Source organism: Typha angustifolia, chromosome 11, assembly GCF_048772165.1.
Source record: "Typha angustifolia cultivar Huaian chromosome 11, ASM4877216v1, whole genome shotgun sequence".
Taxonomy (NCBI): domain Eukaryota; kingdom Viridiplantae; phylum Streptophyta; class Magnoliopsida; order Poales; family Typhaceae; genus Typha; species Typha angustifolia.
This window is the reverse complement of record NC_133249.1, coordinates 3963983-3984344: the sequence shown is the minus strand read 5'-3', so window position 1 is coordinate 3984344 and position 20362 is coordinate 3963983. Positions and strand designations below refer to the sequence as shown.

The 20362-nt window shown below is 38.3% G+C and overlaps 3 protein-coding genes across 5 annotated transcripts; 2 read left to right on the top strand and 1 right to left on the bottom strand.

The window, feature by feature from the left end:
* Positions 1-8012: 8012 nt before the first annotated feature.
* Positions 8013-9971, bottom strand: LOC140769553 (probable purine permease 5). Its single transcript, XM_073110284.1, has 2 exons — positions 9780-9971; positions 8013-9186 (listed from the first exon to the last, which is right to left on the bottom strand). Exons 1-2 carry the CDS (start codon positions 9823-9825, stop codon positions 8120-8122), a joined length of 1113 nt encoding a protein of 370 aa, XP_072966385.1. The 5' UTR covers positions 9826-9971; the 3' UTR covers positions 8013-8119.
* Positions 9972-10558: 587 nt separating this feature from the next.
* Positions 10559-15601, top strand: LOC140770113 (cytochrome b561, DM13 and DOMON domain-containing protein At5g54830). 2 transcript variants are annotated; one of them, XM_073111116.1, is made up of 3 exons: positions 10559-13917; positions 14811-15107; positions 15215-15598. In XM_073111116.1, the coding sequence occupies exon 1, from the start codon at positions 10791-10793 to the stop codon at positions 13509-13511; it is 2721 nt and encodes a 906-aa protein (XP_072967217.1). In that variant the 5' UTR covers positions 10559-10790; the 3' UTR covers positions 13512-13917; positions 14811-15107; positions 15215-15598. The 2 variants fall into 2 exon arrangements, with proteins under 2 accessions (XP_072967217.1, XP_072967216.1); XM_073111115.1 differs by having other exon boundaries at positions 14811-15601.
* Positions 15602-16634: 1033 nt separating this feature from the next.
* On the top strand, positions 16635-20312 carry LOC140770109 (transmembrane 9 superfamily member 8-like). Of its 2 annotated transcripts, none has more exons than XM_073111111.1 (7): positions 16635-16894; positions 17743-17907; positions 17997-18106; positions 18184-18292; positions 18376-18488; positions 18590-18743; positions 18894-20312. In XM_073111111.1, exons 1-7 carry the CDS (start codon positions 16775-16777, stop codon positions 20049-20051), a joined length of 1929 nt encoding a protein of 642 aa, XP_072967212.1. In that variant the 5' UTR covers positions 16635-16774; the 3' UTR covers positions 20052-20312. The 2 variants fall into 2 exon arrangements, with proteins under 2 accessions (XP_072967212.1, XP_072967211.1); XM_073111110.1 differs by having other exon boundaries at positions 18364-18488.
* The last annotated feature ends 50 nt before the right edge of the window (positions 20313-20362 follow it).

Genomic DNA, 20362 nt, shown 5'->3' with positions numbered 1-20362 from the left:
ATTACTATATTGATTATATTATATTAATCATAGAGAGCTCCTAAGTTTCAGATTTAGCTCCTCAGCTGATTTGTAGGTTCTTGGGAGGTCCCCAAGAAGGTTCTTAATTTTCTAGACACTCTAAAAGTTTAGCTGCTGTTTGCTTCAGGGTTATTTTTTCTCCTATTGTAGATTAGGGAACACTATCTTAGATTAAAGAGAAAATCAAATTATCCCTACTTTAGATTAGAAATACTGTTCAAATTATTTCTTACTTAGGTCCAATTATAATTTTATTCTTGATTTGACTAAAGATATTTTAAAAATAATCTCATTCCACATATCAAAATTTTTTGTTCAATCTTCCCACCTATCTTTTCTCTCTTACTACTCATCAATCTCATTGTATACTTAATGCATATCTACAAGAAATTATAGAACTTTAATTTAAATTTCTAAATTAAATTTAAATCGAGAAAATTTGAGTTAATTTTTTCTTCTTATTTATATTTTATCTCAGCTTTGTCACACATAATTATTATACCACTATTCTAGATTATAAGTAAAAATTAGAATATTCAACTCTAGTTTAGAAGTATAATTGTAGTAGAGTCTAGAATAACTATTCTAGATTTTCCCTTAATCCCAAATCAAATGAGTTCTAGACTATGAGTAAAAGTTAGAATATTCTACTCTAGGTGGAGGTACAATTTTAGGAGTAGAGTCTAGAATAGCTATTCTAGATTTTCTCTTAAATCTTAAATCAAACGAGGCCGTAAGCTATTAGAGAACAATAGTTTTTAATTTTATATTTCTAATATTTCCTCCTCACTTCTAGGTGAGACATTTCGATAAGAGCATGGTGTGGACTTAATTTAAATGGGTGAAATTTTTAATATTTTAAATGACAAATCGTCTGACAGGACTTTTGTTCTAATACTATGTAACTATCAAATTCTTTAAAAGCTTAAGTTAACATAGAATGGAGGTTTATGTATTAGATATTCTTAAACTCCTCTCATTTATACACTTGAGATGTTTTGATAAACCCAAGAAGATGATGACTCAAATATGTGAAGGGTTTTTAATATTTTAATAATAGAGGAGTTTGATAGAATTTAAATTGCGGAACTCTGTGCTGATTTTACGTGAACTCAATAATTATTCTAAATACCTAAAGCTAGAGGATGATACTCTTATATTTATATTCTTAACACTTTTGAATTCCAACGTCAAGCTTTGGAGGCAATGACCTTGGGGAGCTGAACTTGTCTTCACCACCACCACTTCTCTTGAAGCAAAAGAGAGAAGGCATGTAGCTTTGGGAACATTCTGAAGCACTAAATTGATTCATCGAAGAGGGGTCCAAGCAACGCGTCTCTAGGAGTGAGGCTTACAACCAACTTTGCAGAATCTGCACATCATGTGAGTTTTTTTCCTCATATTGCATCTCATAGGTGATTTCTTCAAGTAGGTCCATGATTTTTCCTTTCCGTGTTGGATCGAAGGATTTCTACTTAAATCCTTGAGTTTGCCTTGTGGTCGTATGTTTTCCCTGTTTTTAGTTATTTTCATTAGTATCTTTGTTAAGACATAGCATGTTAAGAAGCTAGTTATCTTGTATATTTATTTGTGTATTACTTTGCCTATAGAACTAGCATGTGAAGTAGGTGTAGCCAATAGCTTGTGCAAATAGCTTGAGTAGCCTGTTTGTTCTCTTCTTTGAGGGAACTTGCTTGAATCTTGTGATGAATTAAGAATATCGATTGACTTGCGCTTAGTCGAGCTTAAGCAAAGTAGATCTTGAACTTGATTAGTAGGGTTGCATTTTGAACTACACAACTAATATTCGGTTAAGTCATACTTTAGGGCTTGGAGACTGAACACTTACTAAATACATGCTAGATAGTATGTATCTCTATATTTGATTTCATAATTCCTCATAAAGTTTTCATACCATCTTTGGGCTGCTTTTGGTTTCACATAGCTTGTGATTTGAGCTTAATTTACTTGCTTTATTGTGTGCATTTGTTTTGAATTTTATTCCCGAGCATCTACAATTGATTTCTTTTATATCTTATGTTGATATCTCTTTTAAAAGGAGAGTAGAGAAAAGAAATTGCTTGAGGAACACTGATTTGAATGATTGCTTATTTGAATCCTTCAAAGTCCTAATTGCTAAAGGTTCAAGGCCTAAGAGCGAAAATGTAGCGAAGTGATTAAATGTCTTATTTGTCAAGGCTTTGAGCACAATGTGCAAGATTGCATAAATCTAAAGCAAGGGAAGTTTGCATCCATGCTTGTTACCATCTAACAGTTCTTGTGAGATGTCTAAGTATAGATGAGTATGAACTTGATTATGATAATGAGAGCCCCGTCTTGATGATTGAGTCTTAAAAATTGAAAAAGACAAATTTGAAATTTGTCGGCAAGCTAAATAACTTGATAATTGGGAATGATGGGGGGTGGTGAAGGAGTGACAATACAAGTTGACAAAAGCAGAACATCTTAAAGAAGAAGAAAAGCTCCAAAAGGATTTGAACATATCTCATGATTTAACTTCTAAATTTTTTTCTTTACTTGACAATTTTATGGTTTTAGAAGTTAATATGCTTGAACATAGTGAATCTGGGAAAAGTCTAGATGAGAGAGTAAAGAACTTAGAGGGTGAGTTATTATAAGTTAAGCAAGCTCTTAAAAAAGCGTGATGAGCATCTTGAAGCTCAAAAGAAGTGAAAGAAGAAGCAAGTATTAGGATATCTAAATGACATATCTACTTCCTATCATCCAACGAGATTGTAATGCGATGTATCTTGAAACATTCTTTAAAAATTTAGCATGTCATGTATAGGAATGAACTGGAAGAAAAATTGATTGCTCCCAATTTGTTGCCATTGTGGGGTTAAGAGGCATGTTAAGTCAAAGTATTTCGTTCGACTTGACAAGCCCTTGAAAATTCTAAATACGATACATATTAATCGTATTGACCATTTTAGCTACCATCATCGAATTTTGTACTAGATTATTTTCAATTATGTAAAAATTCTAAAAATTGTTTTTAAATATATAGAAATCAATAATAGATAAATAGAGAAACTAAAATCACTTTCATATAAAATCTAAAATTTTGAAAAGTACTACTCTAACTCCCCTACTAATTCTTTCTCACACAAATAGATGATTCTCTCTCCCACTCTCCCTTCTATTTTTTTTTCTTTTTCTCCGCCACTACCTCTCTGTATTTCATTTCTAGCCCTTTCTTTATCTCTGTCGTCAATTTCTCTTTCTTCCCCTCTGAGAGGAAAATGGAGAAAAAGAGAGAAGGGGATGCTAGAGAGAGAGACAAAAAGGAATGGGAGAAGTCGAATAAAAAGAGAATGAAAGAAAAGAAAATAGAAAGGAAAAAAATATACTCGGGCTCGTCGAAGGTAGAGAGAGTCTGATCTTCATCGGAGGAGCTTGTGAGATGTTGATCGAGCTCGAATCTCTGTTGGATAGCTTGAGAGAGAGAAACTGTCACACTCTCATGTTACATCTCAAATTAGGGTTTGGATCGTTGGATAGCCGCTAATCCATATGAGACGATCCATCTCGGAATTGGTTGATACTGTGTTCCTTGAGCAGAATTACTTCATGCTCAAAATAGATGTAATGTTAGGGACAATGTGTACGTGCTGTGATGATTTGGTTGCTTCTGTGTATTAGTCTAAAATGGTGGTGGAAAGAGAAAGAATGGCTAAGACTAAGAAATTTTTTCATAGAAGCATACTGACTAGTCTTAATTCTTGAACTTCTTTAAAATCCTAAATGAGTGATGTGAATTTGAAAGTTAGCAATTTGGGTGAGGAAAAATGACATCACAATAAGGTGATGTTGATCTGAGGAGCTTGTGAGATGTTGACCGAGCTCAAATCTACATTGGGTGGCTTGAGAGAGAGAGAGAGAGAAACTTTCACTCTCTCATGCTACGTCTCGAATTAGGGTTTGGATCATCGGCTAGCCGATTCTAATCCATATGAGACGATCCATCTCGGAATTGGTTGATACTGTGTTCCTTGAGTAGAATTACTTCATGCTCAAAATGGATGTAATGTTAGGAACGATGTGTTTACGTGTTGTGATGATTTGATTGCTTCTCTAAAATGAGGGTGGAAAAAGAAAGAATGGTTAAGACTAAGAAATTTTTTCATAGAAGCATACTGACTAGTCTCAATTCTTGAACTTCTTTAAAGTCCTAAATGAGTGATGTGAATTTGAAAGTTAGCAATTTGAGTGAGGAAAAATGGCATCACAATAAGGTTGTAAAACTCGGGATCGTGGATTGGTCATCTAAAAAATTGATACGTATCGGTTGTATCGATTGCCCATATTGGATCAGATTATTTTATAATTACGTAAAATTTTAAATATTATTTAGAATTATAGAATAATTTTTAAAAATTTAGAGAAGTGATAGAAATAAGAAAATAAGAAAATATTTATATATAAAGTCTAAAAAGTAAATAAGTATTATTTCAAAACTATGATAAATTTTGAGCTGGATTTGATAATTTTTTTTCTATGCTTAGGAATTATCACTACAAGAGTAAGATGAAGAGAAGGAGTGACCTCTCTTCACTCTTATCTTCAGTAGTACGAAATAGAGAGTTAAAAGAGTAGAAAAGAAAGAGAGAAGAGAAATGAAAAAAAATAAAAGCGAAAAAAATGATAGTTCTACTCTGAGGGAGTCCTATCAAGCAATATCACAATAGAGTAATTGTGAAAACAAAGAAGAATAGAAACCCTAGCCCCCTAGCTAGACTTGAGAGAGAAGAGATAAGGGAAGAAAATATTTTTATTGCTTAGCTTAACTCACATAAAACAAATTATATATAGTCTCTTAGTTGGACTAGTCACTTAAGAAAAGAAAACAAGCCAAACCTTGATTAAACTTTGAAATAAATCAAGTTATTTTCCATCGAGCATTCAAACACATTGGGAATTTTCATAGGTGAACCAAACTAGTGTTCAAATGCCAAGAAGGCCGTTAGAAGGTTGTTTGAATGCTTTCTAAGGCCTTTTGGCTCTCGGGAGTTGGCGTCAGTTCATCATTCGAATGCTCGGCCCAGAAACAGCTTCTTGCACTATTGCTGCATCCTCTTCGAATGCTTTCTAAGGCCTTTTTGCACTTAGGAGATGACGTTAGTTCAGCATTTGAACGCTCGACCCAGAAACAACTTCTTGCGCTGCTGCTGCATCCTCTACGCCTCCACTAACTGCCTGACTTTACCTCCATTGATAAGTAGACTGGAATGGAGTGATTAAACCTCCACTTCCATCACCCCCCTCCTTTTGAAGGCAAACCTTATCCTCAAGGTTCCAATCTAGAACCTACAGCTTTAGCTCCTCAAAATTTTCCTTGCAACATTCTTCAATGGCAATTCTTCCCCTTTATCGGCAGCACTATATAAATGTTTGAACCATCTGACCTAGATTCCATAGATTTAGCGCAGCTGTTGGCAGCTCGATTAAAGTCTTCTCCATCTTCATCATCAAGAATGCTCTCGCTTTATGACTCACCATTCGCTGCAGCAAGTCCACTTGCTCTATCCGAAGGCCTATCCCTACATCTTTTTGCAATTGGTACTTCTGTTCCACTGTCTCGAACTCCATTGTTGAATTTTCATTGTTAAAGACAATTGCTCCTAAACTTTGCAACAATTGCATTCTTAGGATGATATCAAAGTCTTATAATCTCAAGAGATACATATCGACATGGAAGCAATAGTCATGCTGTCTAATATCTGCATCACGATAAATCTCCTTGCTCTCCAACCTATTCCTATCAGCCACCAATACAGGATAGCACGCTCTATTTTACCCTAAAGCTTTTCTCGGGTTTTTGAAATTGTCACTTCACTTGAGTTTGAGTATATTTTTGGTAATGGTTGCATTGTCAATTGATTAGTTATGGAAGGATTGTTTTTTACCACATATATCTTCTGAACCAATCTTTTTTTTGGTTTATATGTGAAAGGGTATATGTGGATTTCTTTCTTATTTTAAAGGTTGTATGTGAGTAACAAAAAAAATTCAGAGAGTGTATATAAAAAACAATGATATTAACCCTTGTTTTTAAGCATAGCTTATGAGCTCCGCTCCTTGATTTAGTATGTGGCCATATGTGCTGAATTTGCATAGAGTGAAACTTCGCCTCATTTTGGTTGGTTACGCTATTGCTTATTGTCTATTATTATAGTGTTTTAGAGAAATGTTTATGAGTTGTGTTCTGTTATGAAATTGTCAACAGAAAGTTTAATTATGCAGTTGTATAGGCGGCAAGTTTGTATTCGCAAAGCACACTCTAAATCATATTCTGAATCTTGTGACAGATTCAGAAGATATCAATTGACTTGGGCTTAAATCTTAAGTCCAAGCAAAGGAAATCTTGAACTGGAACTTATCTGGCATCGGTTGAATCTGATATCAGTGAAGATGCATTTTGAACTAAACAGCTAATATTTGGATAACAATGAACAATTAATACATACATGCTAGATAATATATGCTAGAATAGTATTACTCAATTGACTGCATGTTACCTATAACTATATTTTTGACAATATGGAGTTAAGTCTGATCAAGATTGGAACTTATCTGGCATCGGTTGAATCTGATATCAGTGAAGATGTATTTTGAACTAAACAGCTAATATTTGGATAACAATGAACAATTACTAGATACATGCTAGATAATATATGCTAGAATTGTATTACTCAATTAACTGCATGTTACCTATAACTATATTTTTGACAATATGGAGTCGAGTCTGATCAAGATAGGTCGTTTGAAATTAGTGAATGCAAGACAAAGCTTGTACTTAGAATCAAATTCACCACCACTGATCCTAGAATCTGTCAAACATATCTTCTCTTTTGGCAGCTTGAATTATTTGAAACTTGGGTTATTATGCTGCCATATGAAACCAGTTGTTCCTGTTTCAAGGTGGTATGATTTGAACAATTAGCTCACATCCAGATTATCTATCCTCTACTTGGTCGTCTATATGTTGGAATTATAACAAAAACTAAAGATTGGTGAATATATGTCAGTCTGATATTTTACTTCTGGTCAGCTTCATTTTGTTTATAATATTTTTCATCCTGCAGATCAAAGATGGATGGAGCAGAAACTATCTGATGTTATTCTACTAGTTATTCAAGTGCGTACCTAAATTTCTAAAGTCTAGTTTCTTCTATCCAAGTATTTTCTACTTAGTTTTAGTTTTTGTTTTTCCCACTACAAACACTTTTCTGATTGTAAATTGGAATTCTCTCCTTGGTTTGGCTCTCTCCAGAAGAACATATGGCCGAAGTTATTTCACACGTCGAGATTACGATCGAGAAATATGCTTCATAAGGTTAACCTAATGATCAACTCTACTTCCTCAGGACTAATGGCTGTTCTTCCTTTATATTTTGTATTGTTTTCACAGATGAGCAGGAATGGGATATGCTTTGATGAGATTACTGAAGCTGAGAGGAAGGTTGTATTCCTTAGTTGCTTATCGCCTTAATGATCGAGGTCATGTCTTAATTGACCATATGATGCTAAGCAGAACTCAGAATGCTTTGGTGGTGTGCTTGTACTTCTAGCAATGTCTATCCCAGAAAGTTGCTTTAAAGGAAAACTAATTTTCCAACGTCTATGGAAAGAGTTGGAAGTAGTTTAATCATTTGGGGGCTTTGTAATTTAATTGTATTTATTTTTTTCTTTTATCAGTGTATATTTTTTTTAGTCAACGAATATTTCATTATAATGGGTTAACAAATCAAAAAACTAAATGTAGTTAAATTGTAGAACTCTCTTAATGCTGATATTTGTATTTCAATTGACAGCTCTGCTCTCCACCATGATCTTAGAAAATATTTTCATCTGCTGAAGATTAGTTTGGAGGCTGTGACAGTAAGTTGGCCAGGAAGCGAGATTTATTAAGTGGGTTTTGTAATTTAATTGCATTTAGATTTTTGATTTATAATAATAGACTGTTGAATTAAGTAAAAGAAAGATTCTGTGTGAGGAATAATTAGAGTTTGTTGAATTAAATATAAACTGTTTTTGTGTGATTCAACAACTTCTCTACAAGAAGCGATTCTGTTGATCAGAACGAACGCCTGCTTCGATTTGATGAAGGATGGCCGACAACATACGAACATAAACCCCAGACTGTGATGACCAACGAGAGGATCTTAAATCCGCTCATTGGATCATGGAACAAGATGACTGCGGCTACGCTGGTTAAGGGAACTCTCACTGCATTTAGAACGCCAGCCAAAACGGTTGAAGCTAGGAATACAACTCCGGTGGCCCCTAAAACTCCCAGCTGAAATGTGACGGCGGCCCAACTGAGCACCATAACATACGAAGCTTCGCCATGGTTGAAGCTGCGCGACTCTGTTCGCATCCCTCGGAAGTCTCCGTTGGCAACCAGACCCACAGAGGTGAAAGCAAAGGCAGCAAATGAGACCATGACCTGCTGCTCCAGCACCACATGGAACGATCTCCGGCCTAATATCTTCATGAAAACAAGCTCCGACAGCGCAAAGATCAGACCGTGAAGAGCAGAGCCGAGGATATCCCAGACGAAGCCGACGGTGTACTGTCTGTCTGTAATCCCTTTGTATCTATCCGACTTGGAATCCAAGGCTATGATGACTACACCCGCAGTTATGACAACAATGGCATTTATAGAGGACAAGTTGGTCTTGTTCTTGGCGATGAGATACCCAAATAGTGCAGAAAATATGAGAGAAGATGCTGCCAGGAGAGAAGCGGTGGATGCTGGGAGATAGGCGTAAGCCCATGCATACATGAGATTATCAGCAGCGCTGAGGAAGCCGAGAAGAACGTACCAAAGGAATAGCTTGAGAGATAGCGGAGTTGGAGATATTCTACCGCTGAGATACAAAGGAAGCAGAAGAAGAGCAGTCAGCGGCCATCCTGCAACCGCCGACCACGATAGTATCCACTTGCTCAGGCCGCCGCCGTCGTAATAGAGGCGAGATAAAAGGCTTGACGCCGGAAATGCGGTGAGCATCGCCGTGCTGCTGACGATGAGTAGAAGCCAATAGGAGAGAGGTTTCCTTCGGTATGTTTCCAAAGCCAGTGTAGTAATTTCAGCTGCTTTCTTGCACAATGAGGAAGTGGATTCATTTGGCTCCTCTACTCCTAAATTTGAACCAAAACAAAGATTACCAGTCATCCATCAAGAGTTGGGAAGAATTTGTTGAGGATTGTCCTTATAAGAAGAGTGCAGCATATGATGATAACTCAGTCGAGAGATTAATGGTAGGCATGGAATAAAACATTGGTAATTCTGAACTTCTTAGCCTACAGACAAATTGTGCATCTTTACTGCTAAGGAGCTTCTTTTCTCTACCAAAAACAAGAAAAAAAGAAGAAAAATGAACTTGGTTGACTATTTTTATGTTCCTCCTAAGCAAATCTCTTAAGAAACTAAAGTTCCAGCAACCATAAAGAGTTACACACCTAAAAGAAGGGCAAAGCAAAGGCATCTATAATAATGTTCCAGTTTCATCAAAGAGGCGACGAAATCTTTCAATTTCTTCGCCTCAAACAATTCCAAAATCTAACATCTTAAAAAACGAAACAAACCCAATCACTCAGTGAGGTCAAATTGTATCAATTATCTGCCAAAAGTTCCTTGTAAACACTCACAATGAGTTTTTTTTTTTTTCTTAAAACATAGATCATCTGGATTCAACTCAAAAAAAGAGAAATTTATGTGAGAAATTGCCTACTTGGAGATTGGATTGGATGGTGCGTGGCTTCTTCTTTATCATCCATCGAGTGGAATCCCACCTTTCCAGTATCTCCTCCTCCACTCTGCTACAATTGGGTGTGTTATGAAGAACTATGCATGTCAAGAGAGGAGTCTTGTTTTTTTCCTCTCTTTTTCTTTCAGAGAAATCACGTTTCACACTGCTGGTCGGTAGGACAGAATAGGAGAGAGAAGATAAATAAGATGAGGGTGACAGAAATTATAGAGAAGATAATTATTTTATTAAAACCACCCCATATTTTTCCCTTACTTATAGCCTAAGAAATATTAATGAAATATTAATAAATTTTGGTAAAAAATAAAAAAATTATGAGACATTAAATTAAATTACCATAATGTCCCCTATAAATCTTCTATCCATATTTTTAAACAAAATGCACTTTCTAATTTTTTAAAAAAAAAAATGAAGAGCTTTAGAACTTAGTTATTTTCTAACTTATCACAATTGGATTATTACTAATATACTCAAACAATGGGATTATTTATATTATAGGCGTATTATAATAATTTAAAGTTAATACAAAAGTTATTAATATCTGTTTAACTAAACTATAATTTTAAATTTTACTATAGGTTCAATATTTGTATTTAAATTTAGATCCGGATATGAATTTTAGCCCTAATATTATTAGTATCGGATCCGTTTCGGATCCGTTTTCAACCCTAGCTTGAAGGCATTTCCATTCGGAGGCGTTCCGCACACTCTCTGTCTCTCCGTGGGAACAACGAATAGATATAAAAATATACAACAAACCGCGGAGAGAGAAAGAAGAGGAAGAGAAAGAGAAAGACGAAGAGAAAGAAGCTTCTGAAATCTCCGAGGAAGCCGCTTCTCAGCCTCCAAACCCCCATCATTTTACCCAACAAATCCACCAACCATTACTTCCATACCTCTTCTCTTACAATACCCAATACTTTCACCTAACCCTAACCTTAATCTCTTCTCCTAGATCTCGATCCATCTCCACCCATGGCGAGATCGTCACCATTTCAACTCCTCCTCCTCCTCCTCCTCCTCCCCTTCGTCTACTCCTCTGCTTCCGCCTCTCCCGTTCCCTGCGACAAGAACACTACCCTCGCCGGCATGGAGGCCGAGCTCGCCATGGTCCAGCACCAGCTCCGCGGTGTCGTCCGCATCCTCGACGGCTGTTCCTTCTCCGTCGCCGGTCTCGACATGCTCGCTGGATCCCCCGCTGTCCGGTGGTGGGGCGCCGATGGCACCGACCTCCGGAACCTCTCCCTCGGTTCCCCGATCTCCGATCTCCCCCTCAACCGCACATTCCGCAACGAGACCCTGAGCGTCTCGCTCCTCCCCAACGCCTCCTGGGACCAGATTGCCGTACTGGCCGTCTGGGATCCGACCACCGCTTCCGATTTCGGCCACGTCGTCCTCCAGTCCCCAGATCCCGGCGATCTCTCTCCGGCTCCGGCCCCGGCCCCTGCGCCTGCTTCGGATACTGTCCCAGAAAATCGTCCGATCCACCTTCAGCCCACCATGTTCGACAATTGCCGCACGCTATCCCCAAGGTATCGCGTTCGATGGACTCTTTACCCTGAATCTAATTCTATAGAGATAGGCCTGGAAGCCTCCATTGGATCGGAATACTATATGGCATTAGGGTGGGCAGATCCCGGGGCTTCATCACCTTCCATGATCCACGCTGATGTGGCATTGACTGGATTCACTGAGGAAGGGATGCCCTTTGCTGAAGACTACTTTATTACTCAGTACAGTGAGTGCCTTCTGAACAAGGATGGAAAGGTTGAGGGCGTCTGCCCTGATACTATCTATGAGGGCTCCGATCCTGTCGGATTGGTGAATAATACCAAGCTGCTATACGGGCATCGGAGGGACGGCGTTTCATTTATGAGGTATGAGCGCCCTCTCATGTCTGTTGATCAGAAATATGATGTGCAGATCAATGTGACGGAGAACATGACGGTGATATGGGCGTTGGGTATGATGCGACCCCCTGATGCCCTCCGGCCATATTACCTTCCCCAGAATCATGGTGGTCCTCCTGAGAGTGCTTATGGGTTCATTAGCCTCAATGTGTCAGAAAAGATGAATGACTGCTTTGGCCCGTTGGATGCGGATGATAAGGAAGATCAAGACCGAATTACTGCCAATGGGAAGACACCACTGGTTGTGACTTCTGGGCTGGCTTTGCATTACCCGAACCCTCCAAACCCCTTGAAGGTTCTTTACATTAACAAGAAAGAAGCTCCACTGCTGAAAGTGGAAAGGGGTGTGCCAGTGACATTCTCGGTGCAAGCTGGACATGATGTGGCACTTTATATAACTTCCGATCCCATTGGTGGGAATGCTACATTACGGAACTTGACTGAGTCTATCTATGCTGGTGGGCCAGAAGCTGAAGGAGTCCCAGCCAGCCCGACAGAGTTGGTATGGTTGCCTGACAGGAATACGCCGGATGAAGTTTATTACCATTCACTCTATGAACCAAAGATGGGATGGAAGGTTCAGGTTGTTGATGGCGGTCTTAGTGATATGTATAATAACAGTGTTGTGTTGGATGATCAGCAAGTTTCTTTTTACTGGACTTTGTCTGATGGTTCAATATCAATTGCAGCACAAGGTGAGAAGAAAAGTGGATACCTTGCCATTGGTTTTGGAAGTGGTATGGTGAACAGCTATGCCTATGTTGGTTGGATAGATAATAATGGGACAGGACATGTCAGCACTTATTGGATAGATGGAAAGAATGCAATGAGCGTGCATCCAACTTCTGAAAATCTAACCTATGTAAGATGCAGATCAGAAAATGGCATCATTACATTTGAGTTTACTCGCCCTCTATCACCTTCTTGTAGTGGAAGGGTGGAGTGTACAAATATTATTGATCCAACAACCCCTTTAAAGGTTATATGGGCAATGGGTGCTCAGTGGTCAGAAGACCATTTGAGTGCGCGTAACATGCATTCTGTTACAAGCAGTCGACCAATACGGGTTCTGTTGTTGAGAGGTTCAGCAGAGGCAGAGCAGGACCTACGCCCTGTTCTAGCTGTTCATGGGTTTATGATGTTCGTCGCTTGGGGTATCTTGCTTCCAGGTGGAATTTTATCAGCAAGGTACTTAAAGCATGTGAAAGGTGATGGCTGGTTCCAGATACATGTCTACCTGCAATACTCGGGAATAGCAATAATGCTACTTGGTGTTCTATTTGCTGCTGCTGAACTCCGAGGTTTTTATATTAGTTCAATTCATGTTAAATTTGGTGTTACTGCTTTAGTGTTGGCATGTGCACAGCCTCTAAATGCATATGCACGGCCTAAAAGACCTGCTAATGGAGAGGTTGCTTCTTCAAGGCGGATCATTTGGGAGTACTTGCATGTTATAATTGGGAGATGTGCCATCTTGTTTGGAATTGTGGCACTCTTTAGTGGAATGAAGCATTTAGGACGTAGATACGACAGTGAGAATGTTGAAGGACTTAATTGGGCTCTGATTTTGTGGTTCTTGGCTGGCGCTCTGCTAGTTATGTACTTGGAATATATGGAGGTCAGACGAAGGAGAAGTGATAGGAACTCTTTCAGAAGCCATTGGGTGTTGGGAAACAATGAGGAAGATGATTCTGTTGATCTGTTGCATCCTGACAGGACAGTTAGTAAACCAGAGTCTAATTCTTCTGGACTAATGGAAGTGCAGCTTGAACCTCTTAGCAGATGAGTTAAATTTGTTCTTATACTTTTTGCGTGAACACACAATTCCTTCAGTCTTGGGATTTCTTACTTGTAGAGAATTATGGAGCCAAACTTTTTGACTGCGCAAGGACTGCTGTGCCAGGATACTTTCTCCTACATGGTGCAGATATCTAGTTCGGCAACTTTTATGGTGCATTTCTGTTACTGCACCATGATACTTTATCTGTATATATGTACAATTTGCAAAGAACACCAGCACAATCTGGTGGGCTGGTTGCATAAATACATCATTCGGCAATTACAGATATTTTCTCACAGTAGAGGGTGGTAGAGATTGTTATGCATAGAAGTATTAGTTGGAGTGAGCAACCATCAGCTGGCAATGCTCATGGACATCACCTTATAATAAGAATTGCACTGATCCTCTGGAAGTAAGATGCTTTTTGGTATATTTTAATTGTGATCCCTTTAATTTTAATGTTCCTGAGTATAGTTTCAGAAAAAGTTGTGTTATGGAATGGTTAATTTTCTTATGCTTATTATTCAAAAAAGAAGAAGATTAATCATCAGCAATTTTTCCTATTCTTGTTTGTCAAACTTTTTTTTTTTCATTTATTGGATTCCTGAATAGAGTGCCTCTCTTGGTTTGTTTGTCTAGTCATTCTAGTGTCAGTGACTACTATTCCTTTAAAGTGAGTGAACCGAGCTGTAATGTACAGCAATTCCCGATGTTGTGGTTGATTTATTATATAAGACATCTGCTGCCACCATGTAACTAGATTATGCATGTCAATTTGCTGGATTAGTAGTTTAGTACTTCCTGTTTCTGTCAAGGTTTCACATAGAGATTTTCATCCACTTCGTATATGGCATGCAAACAAACCTGATGCAAAATTGATATTAAGAGATTGGCAGTGGCAAAATTATTCATTGTTGCTACTAGTAATAAGCTACAAGACGGTCTCCATTTTCCTATCAGCTTTGTTTGAATTGATTTGGGAACTTGTTTGATAGTTCAGGTAAAAGCTCAAATTGCCAGCAATCCAACATGAAACTATTACTTTGATGTTGATGTGAAGTTATAATTTTAGTGCTCATTCTATTTTTTTCTTTTTGCCATTCGAGGGGTATGACTATTATTGTTGTTGTTCTTTCTAGAAATTCAAAACAAAAACTAGAGCTGTTTTGGCATGTACCTGGAATTATGAGAGAATTTCTGGGTTGATGCCCTTCTTTTCAAATAAACTGATGCTTCTTTGAGGAAGATTCTTGAGAATAGTATCTTTCAATCAGGATTGAGTTATGTATATGGTTTTTTTGCTAGATTGTAGATTGAGTTTGTCTCTACTGGCAATCTGCAACATTTCATGCAGCAGTAAGAGTGACCAGGAAAATGATCTGCTGGATATTTGGTCATCAAAATACTCAGAAAATTGTTAGGTGATGTCGGTGGAGGTGATTATTACAATATCCGCCAGCTTGTGGAACTTGGAGATAGGCTTGTTGTACAAGGCTTATATGCCAATGTACAGGCATACAGCTGATTGTTTATGATTTACCTCCACTCTCACTTCTACTTTCATCATAATGAAGATTGTTTGACAGAATAATAATGGGTTAGGTAATATACCTTTTGGAAATTCTTATTTTTTATGTGCCTGATGGGGTGTTTATATGTTCTTCTCCACACATCCACGTGAACCACATTATGCATTTTAACTCAATTAGGGTGGAAGACTCTATTAAGAGAATAAGGAGGGAAAGGTACCTGGATGAATGCATGAAGAACTGAGAAGAGGTATGCTGATCCTTTGTCGATAGATGGCATTAACGAAGAGCGAGTTGAAAGGAAAAAGAATTACTGCAGTAAGGTTTATATGCTGTTATTTGAATAATATCTGCACTATGGAAACACTTCTGGAGAATCCAATCAACTACCTATTTGCCTATGAATCATTTTATTCTCATTGATAAACTTTTTTCTGCTAGATGTCTGTAATGATCATAAAATTTCAAAAAGAGCTTGACAGACAATGTGATGATGCGGTTTTTTCTCCTTTGGCAATTTCTTGCGCATCTTTCCAGTTGATCTAGTAATCCATGAACTGCACTCTTTGGAATTTTGTCCTTAAAACAAGATTTCAGGTGGTGGTCTTATTGTCATTACTCACTAGTGCATTGCTGATGAAATGGAATGTTAAGCTCCTATCTCGCCTTTATGATGATGATAGCTATTTCTTTACCATCTCCATTTCTTTTTCCAATTTATTTTCATTTTTACCGCATGTGCACATGTTTTCTTTGTTCTGGCTTCAATATACTTGTAGTAGCTTGCAAGGATCATAGTTGTACTCTTGTAGAGTTTTCTGAAACTTTCCATAGTGTAGGATATTTGCATCCAGATTTAATACTTTTGTTGGAGAGAGTAGCTCATATCTCTAGACCCAAAGGAAAACCTCTATAGAGTTTTCATTATATTGTGCTAGAGTTTTACTGGTTCCTTTTTGTCTCCAAAGAATGTGAAAACTGCCTACTGTCTCCCACAGACATTGGCAAATTGCCGAACCCCAGGTAGATCTATGTGCACTTTATTATTACTCTACACACGTCTATCTTCTTGGATGCATCCTTAGTAGATTCTCCTCCACTTGTGGTCCAACCATAAAATCACCTTCCAAGTTCCAATAGGTGATAGCATATGACACTTTGCCAACCTTTTCTGTTTGTGCCTTTAACTACAGGGCCATACCAAATTTGACAAAGATAGCGTAGGACTGCAGACGTATGAACCAAAAGCTCTTTGATGATATTGATAGTGCAACCCATTCCTATATTCCTACGCTTAATATGAACCAACTATTTTGGAGTTTATTTTGATTCAAGCTCAACATTACATAATCCACCACAGTCAAAATCTATGATCAAATTGATACCGAATAATACTCTCGATTCTATCTTTTTATTAAGTTTTTATCTTGGGAGTCAACGCTGATCAGTAATAAAAAAAAGTCCAACCCAGTGGCAGTACCAAAGCAGATCCAATTCCTGTAACATTAGAGTTGTTAGGGGTACATTAGTAATTCAACCCACCCAACTACTTTTAATATTAGCGTTACTAATAACTAATATAACCGAGTTCAAGTTTATTGGCCCGTGAATTATTAGAATAAGGTTGGTGGGAGAAGTAAAGATAAAGCTCTCCGTCGTCGTCGTCGTCGTCGTCGCCCACGTATCTCCCATTTCTGCTCTCAAAGAGGAACCCTAGCGTTCCGTCTCTACCACCTTCCGATGAAGATCTCGCGATCGCTGGGGTTTCTCCCATGGGTCGCCCTCGCACTCTTGCTCTTCGCGGCGGTCCCGGCGCGGGGTTTCTACCTCCCCGGCGTCGCCCCTACTGACTTCCAGAAGGTAGTTATGCGAGACCCTTCTCGATCTCGATCTCGATTTCATTTTCTAGGGTTAGATACTTAGATCTAGATCTGGAGCTTCTTTGCTAGGGTTTCGGATTCAATTTGATGTCTAGGTTCCTTGGATCTGAGCGAACTTGTGTTCATTCATGGGTTTTTTTTGTTAGATCTAGGTTGCCATGCAATCATTGTATTGACTTTGTTTTTCTTACCATTTTTGTTCTTCGATTTTTCCGGTCTTGCTTGCTTTGTAAACCTGCCATTTATTGGATCTTCAAATGAAGTTGTAAAGTGCTGGATCCTTGCGGTTGATAACTTACTTTAATAGATCAAAGTGCTTGGAGAAGCCTTGGAGAATGAGGATGATGAGGGTATTTACTTTTGTTATATGCTGCCCGCCAATTATTTATTGGGATCCAGATTGACTTCGTCAATGAAAATCTGAGATGATCATGTCAGTTATAGCATTAAATTGGACAGAATACGAATTTGAGGTAATTAATAGTTTGGAAGGACTTAAAAGCGACCGCATTTTAGGTTCTGTTTGAGAATATCCTGTGTAAACGTAATAACTAGCTAACTGCTAGTTTAGTTCTAGATCTAGTTATTTACCTTTTGAAGGGAATATAACAACTCTTGACTTGCTTAACAATCATATTCGACTTATTTCATATGCAATTCTTTCCCTTGGACGGCAGCACCCACAAGGGTGTGGAAGCCGTATAACCATTTTATGTAAACGTAGCTGTTTCAGATTATTTTTTCTTATTGATGCTAGAATCAATATTTTAACCGGTAAGCTTTATACTTGTCCATGCCTTCATGGTAGCATCAACTTTCTGGCTGCAGAAAGATCCACTTTTGGTGAAGGTGAACAAACTGACCTCCATAAAGACACAGCTTCCATACTCCTATTACTCTCTGCCTTTCTGTCGACCGGACACTATAGTTGACAGCGCAGAAAATCTTGGGGAAGTTCTTCGTGGTGATCGCATTGAGAACTCTCCATATGTGGTTAGTAGCTCCCTATTATTCCATGTTGCTCTTTATCTATATATTTGTGATCTCTAAGCTGTTCTCTATCTTTATATTTCCAACTTCAGTTCGAAATGAGAGAGCCCCAGATGTGTCAGATTGTCTGCAAGATATCTCTCAATGACAAAGAAGTGAAGGACTTCAAGGAAAAGATAGAGGATGAATACCGGGTTAACATGTAACTCTTCTTCTAGTGTTTTCTGCAATTGAGTACTTACATGATATCAGTAGAATATAATTAAATTTTTTTTACAGGATTTTGGACAATCTTCCCCTTGTTGTTCCTGCTAAAGGACTGGATCAAGAGTCAGCTATTATTTATCAGCATGGCTTTCATGTTGGTGTCAAAGGCCTATATTCTGGGGTGAGTTTTTCTTCTCTACCAAAAATTCATATTTGGATGTTTTCTTGGAAGTCATAGTAAATTTACTAAAGGCGTTTGTGCAGAGCAAGGACGAGAAGATTTTTATCCACAACCACTTGTCATTTTTAGTGAAATATCACAAGGATGCAGAGATGGATCTTGCTAGGATAGTGGGATTTGAGGTTAAACCATTCAGGTTCAGTTCAACTTTGATGAACTTGTTTTATATGTCCTATTGTCTGAAACGGCCTTGTTCTATTATCCTCTCTTCTCAATTGCCAACTTTCTCTATTACAGTGTTAGGCATGAATATGAAGGTCAATGGGGTGGTAAAAAGACTCGATTAAGTACCTGTGACCCTCATGCAAAGCGGACCGTGACGAGCTCTGAATCTCCACAGGAGGTTGAAGCCAACAAGGATATCATATTCACATATGATGTTGACTTCCAGGTAATATTGCCAGCACCAATTAGGCAGAATGTGTATATGTTGGTTTAATTGTGTGCTTTCAGTAAAATCTTCTTAAAGTTTAAAATGTACAGATGATTTTATGATGAGGCAATTCTTTATGTAATTCTTTTTCTGAATTTTGCCATGCAGGAAAGTGAAGTCAAGTGGGCTTCTCGCTGGGATACCTATCTTTTGATGACTGATAATCAAATTCACTGGTTTTCTATTGTTAATTCTCTGATGATTGTTATTTTCCTATCTGGGATGGTAGCAATGATTATGCTTCGGACTCTATACAGAGATATCTCCAGGTACAACCAGCTGGAAACCTCGGAAGAAGCCCAAGAAGAAACAGGATGGAAGCTTGTCCATGGAGATGTCTTTAGGCCTCCTTCAAACTCCGACTTACTCTGTGTCTATGTTGGAACAGGTGTACAGTTCTTTGGTATGCTACTTGTTACCATGATTTTTGCAGTTCTTGGCTTCCTCTCTCCATCAAACAGAGGAGGATTGATGACGGTCATGCTGCTACTTTGGGTCTTCATGGGCTTGTTTGCTGGGTATTCTTCTGCACGCCTCTATAAGATGTTCAAGGGTTCAGAATGGAAGAAGATTACCCTCAGGACTGCATTCACGTTCCCTGGTATTGTTTTTGCTATTTTCTTCGTTCTGAATGCCCTTATCTGGGGAGAGAGGTCTTCTGGTGCGGTACCTTTCACCACAATGTTTGCCCTTGTGCTGCTTTGGTTTGGCATCTCCGTACCTCTTGTATTTGTCGGGAGTTACCTTGGTTTCAAGAAACCTGCTATTGAGGATCCTGTGAAGACCAACAAAATACCCAGACAGATTCCTGAACAGGCTTGGTACATGAATCCTCTCTTCTCGATCTTGATTGGAGGCATTCTTCCATTTGGAGCAGTTTTCATTGAGCTCTTCTTCATTCTCACCTCCATATGGCTGAACCAATTCTACTACATATTCGGATTCCTTTTCCTTGTATTCCTCATCCTCATCGTCACTTGTGCCGAGATCACTATTGTGCTTTGCTACTTCCAGCTGTGCAGTGAAGATTACTTGTGGTGGTGGAGGTCCTACCTCACCTCAGGATCTTCTGCAATCTATCTCTTCCTGTATGCGACCTTCTACTTCTTCACAAAGCTTGAGATCACCAAGCCAGTGTCTGGGATTTTGTACTTCGGCTACATGCTTATCGCATCATATTCCTTTTTCGTGCTGACGGGTACAATTGGCTTCTATGCATGCTTCTGGTTCACAAGGTTGATTTACTCATCCGTGAAGATTGACTAAGTGCGGAATGGTGTCACGCCAGTTGTTTGTATAATGTATCAAAGATCAAGTCGTCAGGCAGAATGATAACTCCCAAGGTATGGCGTGTATGGCTTCAATTTTGAGTCTTTAAGGGGCTGTTTTGGTTCAATGTGAATGAAGATTAGTTTCCTTGTCAGATGTCTTAAGATAATTTGTCACTATAATTCATTTTTCCCGTATAATCTCGTAGTGTCATTTGATCAACAAAGTGGTGGTTTAGTGAACTGAACGTTCATATACATTGTTCTGAGTTTCTTTTACCCTTTACAAGAAGAATGTGTACTCTAGTT